At 57.6% G+C, this 13,352-nt stretch overlaps 2 protein-coding genes across 9 annotated transcripts; both read right to left on the bottom strand.

Moving 5' to 3' along the window:
- Positions 1-30: 30 nt before the first annotated feature.
- On the bottom strand, positions 31-6,741 carry FBXO6 (F-box protein 6). Of its 6 annotated transcripts, none has more exons than XM_040645772.1 (7): positions 6,588-6,741; positions 5,996-6,093; positions 4,295-4,679; positions 2,226-2,352; positions 1,686-1,781; positions 654-789; positions 31-479 (listed from the first exon to the last, which is right to left on the bottom strand). In XM_040645772.1, the coding sequence occupies exons 3-7, from the start codon at positions 4,557-4,559 to the stop codon at positions 291-293; spliced, it is 813 nt and encodes a 270-aa protein (XP_040501706.1). In that variant the 5' UTR covers positions 4,560-4,679; positions 5,996-6,093; positions 6,588-6,741; the 3' UTR covers positions 31-290. The 6 variants fall into 6 exon arrangements, with proteins under 6 accessions (XP_040501706.1, XP_040501708.1, XP_040501707.1 ...); XM_040645774.1 differs by having other exon boundaries at positions 4,295-4,593; XM_040645773.1 differs by having other exon boundaries at positions 5,996-6,089; positions 6,588-6,740.
- A 1,048-nt stretch (positions 6,742-7,789) lies between these two features.
- On the bottom strand, positions 7,790-13,087 carry FBXO44 (F-box protein 44). 3 transcript variants are annotated; one of them, XM_040645770.1, is made up of 6 exons: positions 12,980-13,087; positions 11,580-11,868; positions 10,252-10,378; positions 10,009-10,104; positions 9,763-9,898; positions 7,790-8,894 (listed from the first exon to the last, which is right to left on the bottom strand). In XM_040645770.1, the coding sequence occupies exons 2-6, from the start codon at positions 11,842-11,844 to the stop codon at positions 8,751-8,753; spliced, it is 768 nt and encodes a 255-aa protein (XP_040501704.1). In that variant the 5' UTR covers positions 11,845-11,868; positions 12,980-13,087; the 3' UTR covers positions 7,790-8,750. The 3 variants fall into 3 exon arrangements, with proteins under 3 accessions (XP_040501704.1, XP_008692951.1, XP_008692952.1); XM_008694729.2 differs by lacking the exon at positions 12,980-13,087 and having other exon boundaries at positions 10,281-10,378; positions 11,580-12,127; XM_008694730.2 differs by lacking the exons at positions 10,009-10,104; positions 12,980-13,087 and having other exon boundaries at positions 10,281-10,378; positions 11,580-12,127.
- Positions 13,088-13,352: the final 265 nt, after the last annotated feature.

The following is a 13,352-nucleotide window of genomic DNA, read 5'->3' as shown; positions in this document are numbered from 1 at the left end:
GGGCTCCCACCACTAGACCCAACCCCAGGCTGGTTTTATTGAAAACATTTATTGTCACAAAATGTCAGAGTATATTGCAGGAATTAACCACAAACGTGGGTTTGTTCAAGGTTGGAACTGGGGCAGGCGCTCCCGGGGGAGGGGCCCTCACTGCCCACTATAGGCTGAGCTGGAGGGGACCTTTGGAAGTCGACTGGCCCAGACAGAGGACGGATGAATGGCCAGCAGATGACAGAATGTCAGAAGGGCCGGTGGAGATGAAGTGAGGAGGAGAGGCGGGCAGCCTTCACCTACCCCTGCATGGTCTCAGGCTGAGCTGTGGAGGGGGCCGGGTCCCTGGTCATCTTAGGGCTGATAATGATGCTGCTGTTGGTGATGCGGGGCCCGTACCAGCCTGCCCAGAACTGGGTATCCTTGCCCCCATGCTGGAAGAGGATGTGGCGGACCCCTGGGGGGTAATCCGAGAAAGTGTGGGAGACCTGGGAGGAGAGGAAGAAGTAATGATCACCAGGACTGGGGAGGCGACAAGATGGGGTGATCACTCCACTGGAGAGGGGAAGGGGAGGTGCCAAGTCCTGCAGGGGAGAGCCACCCAGGCTGGAAGGCAGGGGCTCCGAGGAGTGAGTGGTGAGGGCACGCAGGTGAGGCCTCACCTCTGTCCACTTGGCATTGTTCCACTGATGGATGGTCACAGGCGGGGGCTCGAAGGAGGCCAGGACAATGTAGTTGTCCGACACCAGATGGACTCGGATGTGGTACGTACAGCCACAGTCTGCTCTGGCAGCGAACCTGGGGGAGGGTGGGGCTCAGGACTGTGCACCCCCGGAAAGAAGGTGGCCCTGGAGGCGGGCAGGCAGCAGACCCAGAGACTGGAGCTCTGAGTTGGATTTCCCTGCTCTGCCCCTGAGGCCCAGCTGGTTTCACTGCTCTCTGGACCCTCCTGTGCCCTTGGGGTCAGCCATCTCTCTATGCAGGGCCACATCAGAGCAAAGTGGCAACCCTTTTGGGTGTCCAGTGAAGACTTCCCCTTAACAAAGCAAGAGGCTCTCTGCAGAGATAAAGGCCTGGGCCGTGGGAGCTGTGCCACCTGTACGTTACAATGGATCAGACTGGGGACTCAGTGGGAGATTCAAGGGGTGGCCTGTGTGGTGGGGGCTGGTACAGAGCTCACCCTCCACTCAGCCCTGCTGTCCACACCTCTGCAGCTCTGCATGCTTCTCAAACCCCACCGCCTACCCTTAGAGTGATGGGCCTGGGGCCTGGCTGGGACTGGGGTCCTGCTTCTGCTACGGGCGAAGCCAGAGCCTTGCACAGCTCTGAGCACAGAGCAGGAACCTGGGAAAGAGCTGAGGGATGCACGGTGAGGGGCTAGTGAGGGGTGAGGGGAGGCAGACGGGTGGAAGGCATGGGAACGAGGTCCAGGGAGGCTGGGTCCTGCTGCCTCTTGCTCTACTACCTGTTTGTGACAACTTATCTGTAGGCCTCAGTCTCCCCATCTGTAAACTGAAAAGAACATTTGCTGATGTAGGGTGGCGGGAAGGCCAGGAGGTGCGGAATGAGCAAGTGCCGGCTGCCAGGGCAGCCCCTACCCTAGGACGCCGCCAGGCACAGAGTGGGCCCTGCCGATAGGTATTCTCAGTAGGAGAAGAGGGAAGGATGCAGAGCGTGGCCCGAGCCCCACTCACCAGTCCTTAACCTCGATTTCAGGCCGGAAGGTATCTAGCAGCTCATCCCAGTAGCCCTCGGCCTTGAGGTCCACCAGCTGGGACTTGAGGCACATCCTGGGGAGCAGAAGGAAAGGCTCACGTTCCTGGTGTGCTCTGCATGGCCGGGACCCAGCAGTGTCCCCGCACTGCTGCAGGACCGCTGCCTCTGGCTGGCGCTGGCCTATGAGAAACGCGCAGGGGCTCTGACCCACTTGTGCCTAGGTGGCATGTGATCCTAGTTCAAGAGCCCCAATGAGGGCACCTCCAGGAACTCCCGTTCCTAGGCGAGGAAGCGTGCGGACACCTCTGCCTTGCCCTGATCACCAGCGGCTCCCAGCCCCCACTGCTACTAATCCTGGCCACTGAGTACTCGTGCCCTAGGAAAGCAGGAGACTGAGCCCGTCTGGGAACCACCCTCCTCCAGCTGCACAGGGAGGCCCTCACTTAGGCCTGAAATTTGGCAAAAGGGGTCCTGGCCCTTTTCGCCCTCCACACCGCCAGCTCAGTGGTTTCTCTTACTCAAAAGATGTGACAAAGTACTTCTTGACTTTGGAGTCCGGAAAATCTGTGCCATGGTCTCCAGGGAGGCTCTCCACCCTCCACTGGTTTCCCCCATTGGAGTCAATTTGCCAGGATGTCATATCCTCTAGGGAGAAACAGAAGCCGAGGTCAGATCCCCTGTGTCAATGTCCGGTCCGGTCCTGCCCACCTGGGCTGGGGGGCGGGGGGGTTGAGGTCGGTAGGGCCTGCTCACGCTCACATCTCAAGGGTGCACCCCAACTGTGCCTTGGAGCACCCCTACAGAGTGCCCTTCCTCCAACACATTTCCACCTGTCCCCACCATATCAGTTCTGATCTGGGACCCCCTCCCTCCCACTTTGTCTTCACTCCTAGCATGAAGCTGGGGGTGGAAGGGAACCAAACAAACGGTATTACCAGAAATTCTAAACTAGCCTTTCCTTTCTTTCATGTATGAGGAGCTCTGGGAAATACCAGAGTTTCAGTTCTCAAAACAGGAAGTTATGAAGTGATAACACTTCTGTTCTTAATGACTAATGTCAGTTTGTCCCAACGCAGACCACTTACTTGACTGACATTTCCCCCACACCCTAACTATGTAACAAGATCCAGGGGGGCCCAAGGACCGATTTTCTGGGTTTGCTGCTGTGCCAGCTCGGACCCCCCTCTTCCCAGGGAGGGAGGGATAACCGTGAAGGTGAGCATCCTTGGTGCTGGTGGCACGTGGTAACCCCGTATTCGTGATCCCCACCAGGTTGGCTTGGCAGGTTCTGGTCTGCCCTTTCAGACTGAGCTGAGAGGACCTTAAAAAAACTCTACCAAGGCTTTCCGGAACAATCACCAAGGAAGCTTTTCCAAATTGCTCTCTTGCTCCCTCTACTAGGAGCCCACACCTATTCCCCAGGTGCCTGGGGCCTGCCAGGAGAGAAACAGGGGAATAACACAGAAATCCAGGAGTGGGGCTGTGCCGAGCTTAGGCCCAAGGAGAGATCCAAGCAAGGCAGCAAGGCTGGACTGACGGCTGTCGGCCCGCAACGCAGTGCAAGTCAGGGCTGTAGGCGGGCTCTGTGGAGCCGTGTGAGCTGAGCTGGCGGCCCTGCTGGGCAGCTTCTGAGTGGAATCTGGGGCAGGCGGAGAGATTGAGTGTCTGGGCCACTGCCTATGGGGCCTCTGAGAGGGGCCCGAGGGCCTTCATCGGTCAGGACCAGGCCTGGGCAACTGGGCGGTTCTGGATCTTTCAGTAGGGTCCTCACCATGGGGCCTAACACTCCCCATCTATAAAATGGAGCCAACCCTACTTATTTGGCCAACTCTCTGGGTCCTTGTGAGGATCAAGAGAGAAAATGGACACGACAGGGATTCTAAGTGTACAAACTATGCCTCTGTTAATTGTTGCCATAGCCCCAAAAAGAAGCCTGGTGCCTGGTATGCCATAAGTGCTCAATGAGGGAAAAAGACCCTGGCAAGTACAAGAGAACATAAGTTAAACAGGGTGATTGCAGTCACCTCTGAAAATCCTCATTTCCTTCCTCTGGGTCATGGGGACAATGGGAGGATAATGACATTTGTGAAGTCCAGTGCCTGGCACAGAGGACACCCTCATGTCAGGCAGCTTAGACTGAGCTAGACACGGAGAAGTGAACGTGCAGTTTGTTCATTCACTCAACAAACGTTTTGCAAGCACTGACTATGTGAAGACATCACTGTGGACACTGGGTGTATGCACAGTGGTGACAAGACCCATTAGGCCTCTGGACCTTGAAGTTTGTAGCAAAGGGGGAAAAAAAGCCCCAAACCACGAGATAAAACAGGTAATTACAGGTTACGAAAATGCTAGGAAGGAACTGACTGGAACGGACAGGACAGATGTGGGGGAGCACGGTGTCCACATGGGGGGGGGCCCAGGGCAGGTGTCGGAACTGAAACCCAGAGAATGAGGAGGAACCAAGGGCCTGTGGTCCGGTGTTAGGGGTGTGAGAGAACATTCCAGATAGTGTGGGAATCGCAGAGGCAAAGGCCCTGGGTTTCAGGGAAGGGAGGGAGCCAGCCCCGGGCAGCCCCGGGCCCACCTTCAGCACACGGGTTCCGCAGGAGGTTCCGGCGGAGGCTGCACAGGAAGAAGAAGGCCTTCCAGTCGGCCACGGGCTGGTCCCAGTCCTCGGTGATGAAGCCCTCCCGCAGGCACTTGCGCTTCCAGAGTGTCACCAGGTCGATGAGGTCTCGCCAGAAGCTGCAGACGGGGCGGCAGTGCAGCAGCAGCTGGCGGGCGGGCACGTGCGTGAACACCTCCAGCAGAATGTTCTCGGGCAGCTCGTTGATGCTGACCAGGGCCATGGCGGGGGAGGGGAGGGAGGGGGTGCCCACAGGCCTGTGGGGGGCAACACTGGTTACGAGCCCTGACCAAGGAGGTGGACCCCTCAGATTTCCAGGGACCTGGGCCAGGGGCTCTTCATCCTGTTTTATGAAACAAGAGGGGTTGGAGCCTTCTTCCAGCACGTAGTAGGCCGCCAAAATAGGGAGCGGTTACACACATTTGAAAGAGTGTAATAAAAATATTAATAAAAGACTTTAGGGGCTAATAAAAAGGCCCTCCCCCCAGACCCCCTCCCCCTTCCCCCCCGCGCCCCGGTTAAAAAAATAATTGTTTAATTTTAAGTTGTTAGGCCCAGTGAACTGGCACACCTTGCCAAGGCCACGCCGTTGCCTGAGCTCTGCAGGAGGGTGTGGTCAGGTTATTTTAGTGCTGGGAATTCACTGTCAGTCTGGGGGCGTAATGAAGATTTTACACTTGACATCACAGCTTCGTTAAGTGGTGGGGCTAGGGCTAAACCAACTTCCTCTCCCCAAATTGCTCATGTTGGCCTGGCAGCCAGATGTGAGCACACCTCCCACACCACTCTGCTTGGGCATCAGGCCAGAGCCCACTTCGAAAAGCTCTGACACTGCACAGCCGATGGAGGGACCCTGAGCAAGACTGCCCGGGGCTGAATCCTGGCCTGCAGTGGCTGGCTAGCCGGGGCGCCGCGAGAGGCGCGAACCACTGTCCCAACCTCAGCAGGGCCGGGAGGACTGAGTGAGTACAAGGAAAGCATTTAGCGCCGAGCGGGCAGAGAAGTGCGTCAGGGCATCATTACTTCTCTCTACCGTTAGAGCGAAACCACTCTCCGGCACTGGTACTTAGCAGCCCCGAAGAACACCCTCCTCTCTCTATACCTGAATTGCACAAGGGTTTTTGGAAACTTTACAGTGCCACCACCCTGGCCTGAATCTTGCCTGGTTATCTAGATCTCTAAGGAGATCCCCGGGGCCCCGGGTGAGGTGGGGGAGGGAAGGCCAGACACTGTCACTCAGAGGGACCTTATCTGCTCCCAGGTGGGAGAGGGAGGGAATATTCTCCCACACGTAGAGTCTCTGAGGAGACTTCTCATTTTCCATAGACACTTGGCCAAAGAAGCCCTCCACAGCCTTCTTAAAGCTACCATCCGAGCAAAAATGAGGGTGGGCACGCACTCTGGCTCCTTTCCAGACAGGCGCATTTCAGCACGACCGAGAACAATAAATAAGGTACTTGCACCTTGTGCAAAAACGCTATAACGGGAAAAACTCCGTGTGGCTAGGTCTTCTGCTTTTTCAGAAGGAAGTCTAAACAATTTCGAAAAAATGAAACCTGTCAGTTTTTAAATGTCGGCAACCTCTAAAAGCACTGTCTAGGCCAAATAAAAGTCACTGGGTTAGAGTTAGAGGCGACTTAGGTACGAAGAGCTCCTCACCCAGGCGTCCAGAATCTGGTCTCTGGCTCTGGCCGCACGTTATCAGTCGCATCGCCTCCCTTAGTTTCTGCCGTTCGTGGGTCTAGCGCGAAGCCTGACTGCGCAAGGATGGGGCCTGGAGTTAGGGCCCCAGAGGCACCTGTGCTTCCCACGTGCCCCGCCCTAGTCCCGACCTCCTCAAGGACCCCTGCGGGCCCAGTTACTACGCCCATTTCTCGAAAGCAGAAGCTGAGGCTTGGGAAAATTTGCTGCCCGTCCCAGGACCCGCGGGCGTGGGGGGTGCCGGGAGGTCCCAGATGGGCCTCGGGCCGGGACGCCACCAGCAAGGTGTGGCCAGCGTGTCGCTCCCAGGCAGCACTTCCCGGAGTCGAAGCCAGGCCCGGGCCGCGCCGGACCCTGCCCCGCGCGTACTCCACGCTGCCGGGGCCCCCAGCCCGCGGCCCCGGAGTCCCCGCCTGCGGGAAACTGCGCCGCCGTCTCAGTTAACGCCCCGCCCCCCGTCCCTCCCTCCCTCGCCCCGGCCCTCGGGAGTCAGCCACCCAAGCCCTTCCCTCGCCTGCGCCCCCCGCCCGTTCCCCAGCTGGGCCGCGACCTGGACGCGGGGCGTCACGCCCCGCGGGACGGGACCTCCGGGTCGGCCTGGAGCCTGCGGCCTCCGCTGCGCTGTCCGCTGTCGCCCCGCCCCGCGTCACGCGCCGCACTCGGACCTCCCCCCTCGGGCTCCGGGGCGCGCGCACAGCTCCGCCTAGTCCCGCTCCGCCCACCGCCTTCTAGAATTCCGCAGCCCTGAGCCGGGATCTTGGGGTCCTCAGTGCCGGGGCTGCGCGACGGGCTCCCCGGACCTCGTAGCCTGAACCTGCCTTCCCCTCCAGGTGATCGGCGGCTCAGCAGCACGGTCCCACCGCTTCCCTTGGCTTTCTCCTCCCTCGGAGAATTCTGAGCCTTCCCCTAACCTAGCCTCCACTTCCGCGCGGGCCACTCTGAGGACTCCTCACCAGTTCCCTTCGCTGTAGAGAGGGAGGCGGGCCCCTCCCCGGAGGGTGATTGCTGAAATCTGGCCTGGAGCCTGGCTTGTACTTTCACTAGGGCATGGATGGCCTCAGGGAGACTTCAGTTTACTCAAAGTAAAAACCTCTCTGCGTTTTTGTCACTAATTCCTTTCTTCCTTCAACAAGTAATCATCAAGCACGTACTCAAGGCAACCAAAAAGGGTTGTGCAGGCTGTGCACTGCGCAAGGCTGCCGGGCCCAGGCCACCTTGTTAACTGGTCAGGGCTGCATCTCCCCCAAGGGTGTCTTTTGCTAACTTACATACAGCCAGTGAGTGGTGTCCCTGTCATGGCTGGCCCTCATCCAGCTCACTACTGAGATAATTAAACAGTACATTGAGCATCTACTATGTGCCATACACTGTTCTAAATGCTTTGGCTTCGTCTAATGTCAGTAAAGCTCTTGGCAGATAAGTAAGACACCGGTGAGCAGTGCCCGCTATGGCCCTGCTGCCCCAGCATAAGGTGTATCCAGGGGCCACCCAAATATCCACATGCTCCACTGCCCCCAGCCTTGTGTTGGGGCCTCTGGAGGAAGCTAGCAGTACTGGAGGGCTGCTGGGGTGAGATGTTGGCAGCTCATTAAGGGGTCCGTACTAGGGCCCTGGTCCTGCCATAGTCTGGCTCCTGAGATGTCAACCATTCCCTGTACGTTGGACAGAAGCCATGCTCACCTTCTGAAAGTCCCAGGCAGGACTTCCTGTGAAATCTGCCTTTCCTCCCAGAAACCACAGGACACAGGTTGGGCTGGAAACACCATTTATTTAGCTGCATGCAGCAGGGGCAGAATCCGAGCACTGCTGTCCTTTCGGCAGGAGGGAGAGGCAGGAGTGAGGTTGGGCAGGGTGGGGGGATTCAGTAAAGGCAATTCCAAGGGTCTAGGCATGGAGGCGGACAGGTGGTCCTTGAAAACCACCCACTCACCTCATCCGTGGCTTACACATCCCAGCTCTTAGAATCAGGGTGTATTCCTTCCCCCTACCTGCCCTGGGTTACCACGCGTGGGATTCTAGGGGTCTTTTGGAGATCCTGCCCCCACCTGACTTCTGGGGCTTCACTGACAGCAAGGTCAGTCCAGACCTGGCCTGGCCCCCACTCCATCTTGGCCCTGCCCATTTCAGAATAGGCCTGAGCCTCTGGGTCAAAGTCACCTCTCGGAGCAGGTGGGCAGAGCAAAGAGCTTGGGAGGGGCAGAATGAGGCAGAGGACAGGCCAGCACAGCCCCCCTTCCACTCCCAGATCTGTCTGAGCTACGTGGTCACCTCCCAGCACCTGCACTATCCAGGGCAGCCACAGGCTTGCCAGATGTCCTGACGGTCCCTGCTCCGAGGGCCCCCAGTGGAGACAGGGAGCAAGGGGCCAGGAGGGGAAGGTAGAGACACACATCTAGGTTGGCATCTGAGCTTGGAGACCAGTCTTGGAAGAGCCTGGGAGAACACCTTGCACCTCCCCAACCTCAGGGGCCCCATCTCTTAAAGGGGCCGACACAGGTCTCCCCTGCCATCATTCAGGTTGAGACCTTGGGCCTAGAGCACTGGCCGCCCCATGGCGTGAGAGGGCCGCACAAACTGAGAGGCTCCATAAAGTAGGCGACTGAGGGGCAAGGATGAACTAGGAGGTCTGGGGGAGCCTGGTCCCCCTCTCCTTCCCTAACCCAGCCCTTCTCTGACAGCAGTCAGGGTTTGGCGGATCAGGGCTTGGGGGGTGTCAAGGCAGGGGAGGCCCGATGGTGATACTGCTGTTGGTGACCCTCGGACCGTACCAGCCGGCCCAGTAGTGAGTGTCCACGCCGCCGTGCTGAAACCAGATGTAGCGGACGCCGGGTGGGTAGTTGGAGAACGTGTGAGAGACCTGCAGGGGTGGGAGGGGGGACAGGTGGAGGGAGGGAGAGAGATCGGGGGCAAGGAAGGGGCCAAGGTCTTAGTGCTGGACCAGGAGTCAGCAGAACTGAGTTCTAGTCCTAATTCTGTGATTTGGGGCAGGCCACTTCCCCTCTCTGCCTCAGCTTCCTCATCTGTAAAATGGAGCAAAATCCTCCCGGGGCCACTCCATAGCATTGATTATCTAACTGCAGCTCAAAGGAATGGAGGGAAACTCTGCAAACTGCCAAAAGACGTCCCCTACAGTCATCACTAGGCACATGTGGCTATTTAAATTGAAATTAATTAAAATTAGATAAAATTAAAAATTTAGTTCCTCAGTCATAGCAGAAACTGGCTCTTATCAAGCATTCCACAGTCACCCGTGGCTATGGACTACCGCACAGTTGCAGACACAGACCGTTTCCATCACTGCAGAACATTCTACTGGACAGCACTGGTCAGACTGGCAAACTGTGGCCTAGGGGCCCACTGCCTGTTTGTGTAAATAAAGTTTTATTGGAACACAGCCATGTCCCTAGCTGCTCTCATCACACAATGGCAGAGTTGAAGAGCTGAGTAGTTGTGACAGGGACAACTCGACCTGCAAAGCCTAAAATATTTGTATTTGGCCTGTTAAGAAAATGTTTGCTGCCCCTGGTCCAGACAGTGGTAATAACCGATATTAGTAACTAGTAGTAGTTAACCTTTTTGAACATGGCTTTACCGGCATCATTTCAGAGCTCAAGCAGCCGAGGCCCAGGTGAGAAGCAGCAGGGCTGGGATCTGAACCCAGGCCTGTTTGACTGCAGTCTCGGCCTTGGGCGATATGCCACCTGCCCTCTTTCTGGCCCACGCACCTCCCTCCACTTGGCATCGCTCTTCTGCTGGATCGTTGCCGGGTCCGGCTGGAAGGTCCCCAGGGGTGCATGTGCTGACGACAGGAGCTGAACACACAGCTGGTACTTGGACCCGCAGTCTGGCCTGGCTGCGAACCTGCAGGCAGAGGGAGGGCGCATCAGGGCCTTGGAGATGGGGGGCAGGGTGGGGGTGGGGCGCCTGAGTGGCAGGCCCCCCTCCCCCAGACCCTCGCCCCAGGCACTCACCAGTCCTTGACCTCGATGTCCGGCCGTGTGGTGTCCATCAGCTCCTCCCAATACCCTTCGGCCTTGAGGTCCACCACCTGGGACTTGAGGCAGGTGCTGGGGGCAGGCAGAGGGGTGGGAGGGGCTGGGGCTCAGCACTAGGGCGCTGGGGGGCAAGGACTGCTGTTCCCAGAGTAGGAGACCCCAGGGTGAAATGACTTGGGTTTCCCCCCATCCCAACAGTTCCCCAGCCTCAGATCTTACTAATAAGAAGTCACGAAGTATTTCTTGACCTGGTCATTGGGGAATTCCTTCCTCTGGTCTCTAGAGAGATCCTCCACCTTCCATTCATCACCTCCATTCACGTCCAGGCTCCAGAATTCAAAGCCCTCTGGCCAGAAAGCAGAATGTACGTCATAGGGAAGCCCCCCAGTGGTCTTTTAAGTGCCCCTTCCTCCCAGATCCTCTCCCTGAATCTCTGCAGCTGCCCTCAAGCCCCATGCTGTGCGACATTGTGCGGGATACTGCAAACCAATAGTGGCTGTCTCCTATTAGATGCTTCCTGTGTGCCCAGCACCATGGTAAGTGATTTCCACTAGGAATCCCAAGCCATGTGACCATGTGAATGACCAGATCCCTTCTGTGATGGAGAATGCTCTGACACCAGCAGACAGATCTGGGGCTAGTCCCAGCTCTACCAATACGGGGCTGTGTGACCTTAGAGAAGTTGCTTTCCCTCTCTGAGCCTTGGTTTTGTCCTCTGTAAACTGGAGTTAAGAACAAGAGCTGACAAACTTTTTCTGTAAAGGGCCAAAATATTGTAGGTTTTGTGGGCTATATATGATCTCTGTTGCAGTCTTTTTTTTTCTTTTTTTTTAAATAACCATTTAAAACTGCAAAAACTACTTTTAGCTCCTGGGCCAGATTTGGCTCATGGACCATAGTATGCCAACTGCTGCCCAAGAACATGACTGTTGTGGAGTCAAGTGAGGCAGGCACCTGAAAGCTCTGGACAGACTGGAGTCATTTCATTATCATTTTGCTCCAGAATTTGGCCAAATAATGGGAAATGAGGCTCCCACCTCATTCCGGTGTCCAGCCAATGAGTTACAACACAGTGAGGGAAAAAGGGAGCTCTAGATGATATAGATTTGTTTTACCTGTTGTCGTAATATGCTGGAAAGAAGACTGGATCTCTCATTCTTCCATAAGTAAAGTCCCCTTTGCACTCTGGGGCAGTCCTAGGAGGCCTCGCCCTGGAGTCTGGGAACTAGGCCAATGATATATGGCTCTGACTTCCTGGTCTTGTGTCTTGGGCACAAGTAGTCCCAACTGGCCAACAGTCCCTCTCCTAGGAAAGGTCACTGGGGAAATAATCTTAAGGGTGGAATACAAAATGCCACTCTTGGCCTCAGTTTGCCCGTCTGAAAAATGGGAGCACTAACAGCACCTACCCCTTAGGACTATTGTGAGAGGATTAAAGGAGTTAAACCCACCAAAGTGCCTGGCTCACGGTAACTGCATAATGAAAGTCAGCTGCTATCATGACCGTGTGTGCGTTGGGGGCACGCCAGACCCACTCTGCACCCCACCTTCAGCGCACGGGTTGTGCAGGAGATTTCTGTGGAGGCTGCGTAGGAAGTAGAAGATCTTCCAGTCGGCCACGGGCTGGTCCCAGTCCTCGGTGATGAAGCCCTCCCGCAGGCACTTGCGCTTCCAGAGCGTCACCAGGTCGATGAGGTCTCGCCAGAGGCTGCAGACGGGGCGGCAGCGCAGCAGCAGCTGGCGGGCGGGCACGTGGGTGAACAGCTCCAGCAGAATGTTCTCGGGCAGCTCGTTGATGTTCCCCACGGCCATGGCGTGTGGCTTCTGGACGCCCCCCTGTGGTTATTGAAAAGCTACACTATAGACCAGGCCCCCTCTCCAGAACCGGATATTTGCAGCACCCCATGGCAGTGGACTGTCCCATCCCAGCTCTGCCATTTACTATCTCAGGAAATCCACCGTGCCTCTCCGAGCCTCAGTTTCCTCCTCTGGAAAATGGGGCCAGGAACGGTACTAAAATGGTTTCAAAGGACGTGGCACAGCAGATGCTCGATAAAAGGTGATTGATTTTGGGGCGCCTGGGTGGCTCAGTTGATTAAGCGTCTTGCCTTGGGCTCAGGTCATGATCCCAGAGTCCTGGGATCGGTTTCTGCATTGGGCTCCCTGCGCAGCAGGGGAGTCGGCTTCTCCTTCTGCCCCTGCTCATGCTCTCTTGCTCACTCATTCCCTCTCTCTCAAGTAAATAAATAAAATCTTAAAAAAAAAAAAAAGTGATTGATTTTACTGTCACCTCACAACAGCCTCTAAAGGATGCTAAGGAGGCCCAAAGGGGTGTGAGTACCTGCCCAAGGTCACACAGACAGGGACAGAGGACGGAAAGAGTCTTCTCTGATTCTAGAGCAAGCCTCTTCCAATAGGCCAGGATTTAGAGTGTTAAGGAACAATGCGCAGTCCCGCAGAACCATCCATCCAGCAAGTCCTCCAACGGAGGAGGGAGAGAGGTTGGGGGCAGGGGGATAATTACCATTGTCTCCAACGTAGGTTTAAAGAGCTCAAGAGAATTTCTCAAGACCGCAGAATAAATCAGCTGCCCAGCTGAGACTGGAGATGGGGTGGGCGATGGGGAAAGGCCTTTCCCATATTCCCACCTCCACCCCCGCGGCAGGATCCCCGGCGCGCCTGCAGCCTTCCCACCTCGCGTTCTGGCTTTAAAGTGCCCCCCAAAGCCGCGGCTCGGGACCCTGGGCATCGATTAGCGACCCCAGCCCCGGTTCTCGCCTGAGCCGCCGCTCTCGGCCGCGCCGCGCAGCCCCCGAGGCCTGGGCCTTGTCCACGCCCGGCCTCCCTCCGCGCACTGCCCGGAAACCGCCCAGTGCGCCCTCCTGCGGAGCCCTGGCCCGCCCGCACCCCCACCGCGGCGCTCCCCGCGCCCACTCCCCCGGGTCACCTGCGCTCGGCCGCCGCTGCACGGTCCGGCTCCGCCGTGGGGCTGAGCGGGTCTCGGCCTGCCTTAGCTGGAGCGTGCGGCCCCGCCCCGGCCCGTCAGGCCCCGCCCCGGCCCCGCCCCCGGCCCTCCCCGCGCCGCTGCCCCCCACGAGACGCAGGAAAATTACCTGGGGGCGGGGGCGCCGGGAGGAGCCTCGGCCCCCCTCCCTCCTCCTGGGCTGCGCGCCCCGCACCCTCTGCCTGACCCAGACTCGCTGCCCTCTCGCCTCCTCCTCCCAGCAGCCACCCCTGGAGGGAGCTGGAAGACGCCCCAAATCGGATCCCCCCCTCCATTAAAAAACCCGACTCCCGACCTTTCCCTGCCTCCTGGGTCC

This window comes from Ursus maritimus, unplaced genomic scaffold (genome assembly GCF_017311325.1).
Source record: "Ursus maritimus isolate PB19 unplaced genomic scaffold, ASM1731132v1 scaffold_32, whole genome shotgun sequence".
Classification (NCBI taxonomy): Eukaryota; Metazoa; Chordata; class Mammalia; order Carnivora; family Ursidae; genus Ursus; species Ursus maritimus.
This window is presented reverse-complemented; position numbering and strand designations above follow the sequence as displayed.

What these genes read in the sequence shown, in the direction of transcription:
- FBXO6 (XM_040645772.1), bottom strand. Translation starts at nt 4,559, where the DNA reads ATGGCCCTGGTCAGCATCAACGAGCTGCCCGAGAACATTCTGCTGGAG. An exon ending in GAAATCGAGGTTAAGGACTG is followed by an intron (nt 790 to 1,685) that starts GTGAGTGGGGCT and finishes ACCCTCCCCCAG; the next exon opens with GTTCGCTGCCAGAGCAGACT. An exon ending in ACAATGCCAAGTGGACAGAG is followed by an intron (nt 480 to 653) that starts GTGAGGCCTCAC and finishes CTCTCCTCCCAG; the next exon opens with GTCTCCCACACTTTCTCGGA.
- FBXO44 (XM_040645770.1), bottom strand. Translation starts at nt 11,844, where the DNA reads ATGGCCGTGGGGAACATCAACGAGCTGCCCGAGAACATTCTGCTGGAG. An exon ending in GCACAACCCGTGCGCTGAAG is followed by an intron (nt 10,379 to 11,579) that starts GTGGGGTGCAGA and finishes CTTTCTGGCCAG; the next exon opens with AGGGCTTTGAATTCTGGAGC. An exon ending in TACTTCGTGACTTCTTATTA is followed by an intron (nt 10,105 to 10,251) that starts GTAAGATCTGAG and finishes GCCTGCCCCCAG; the next exon opens with CACCTGCCTCAAGTCCCAGG.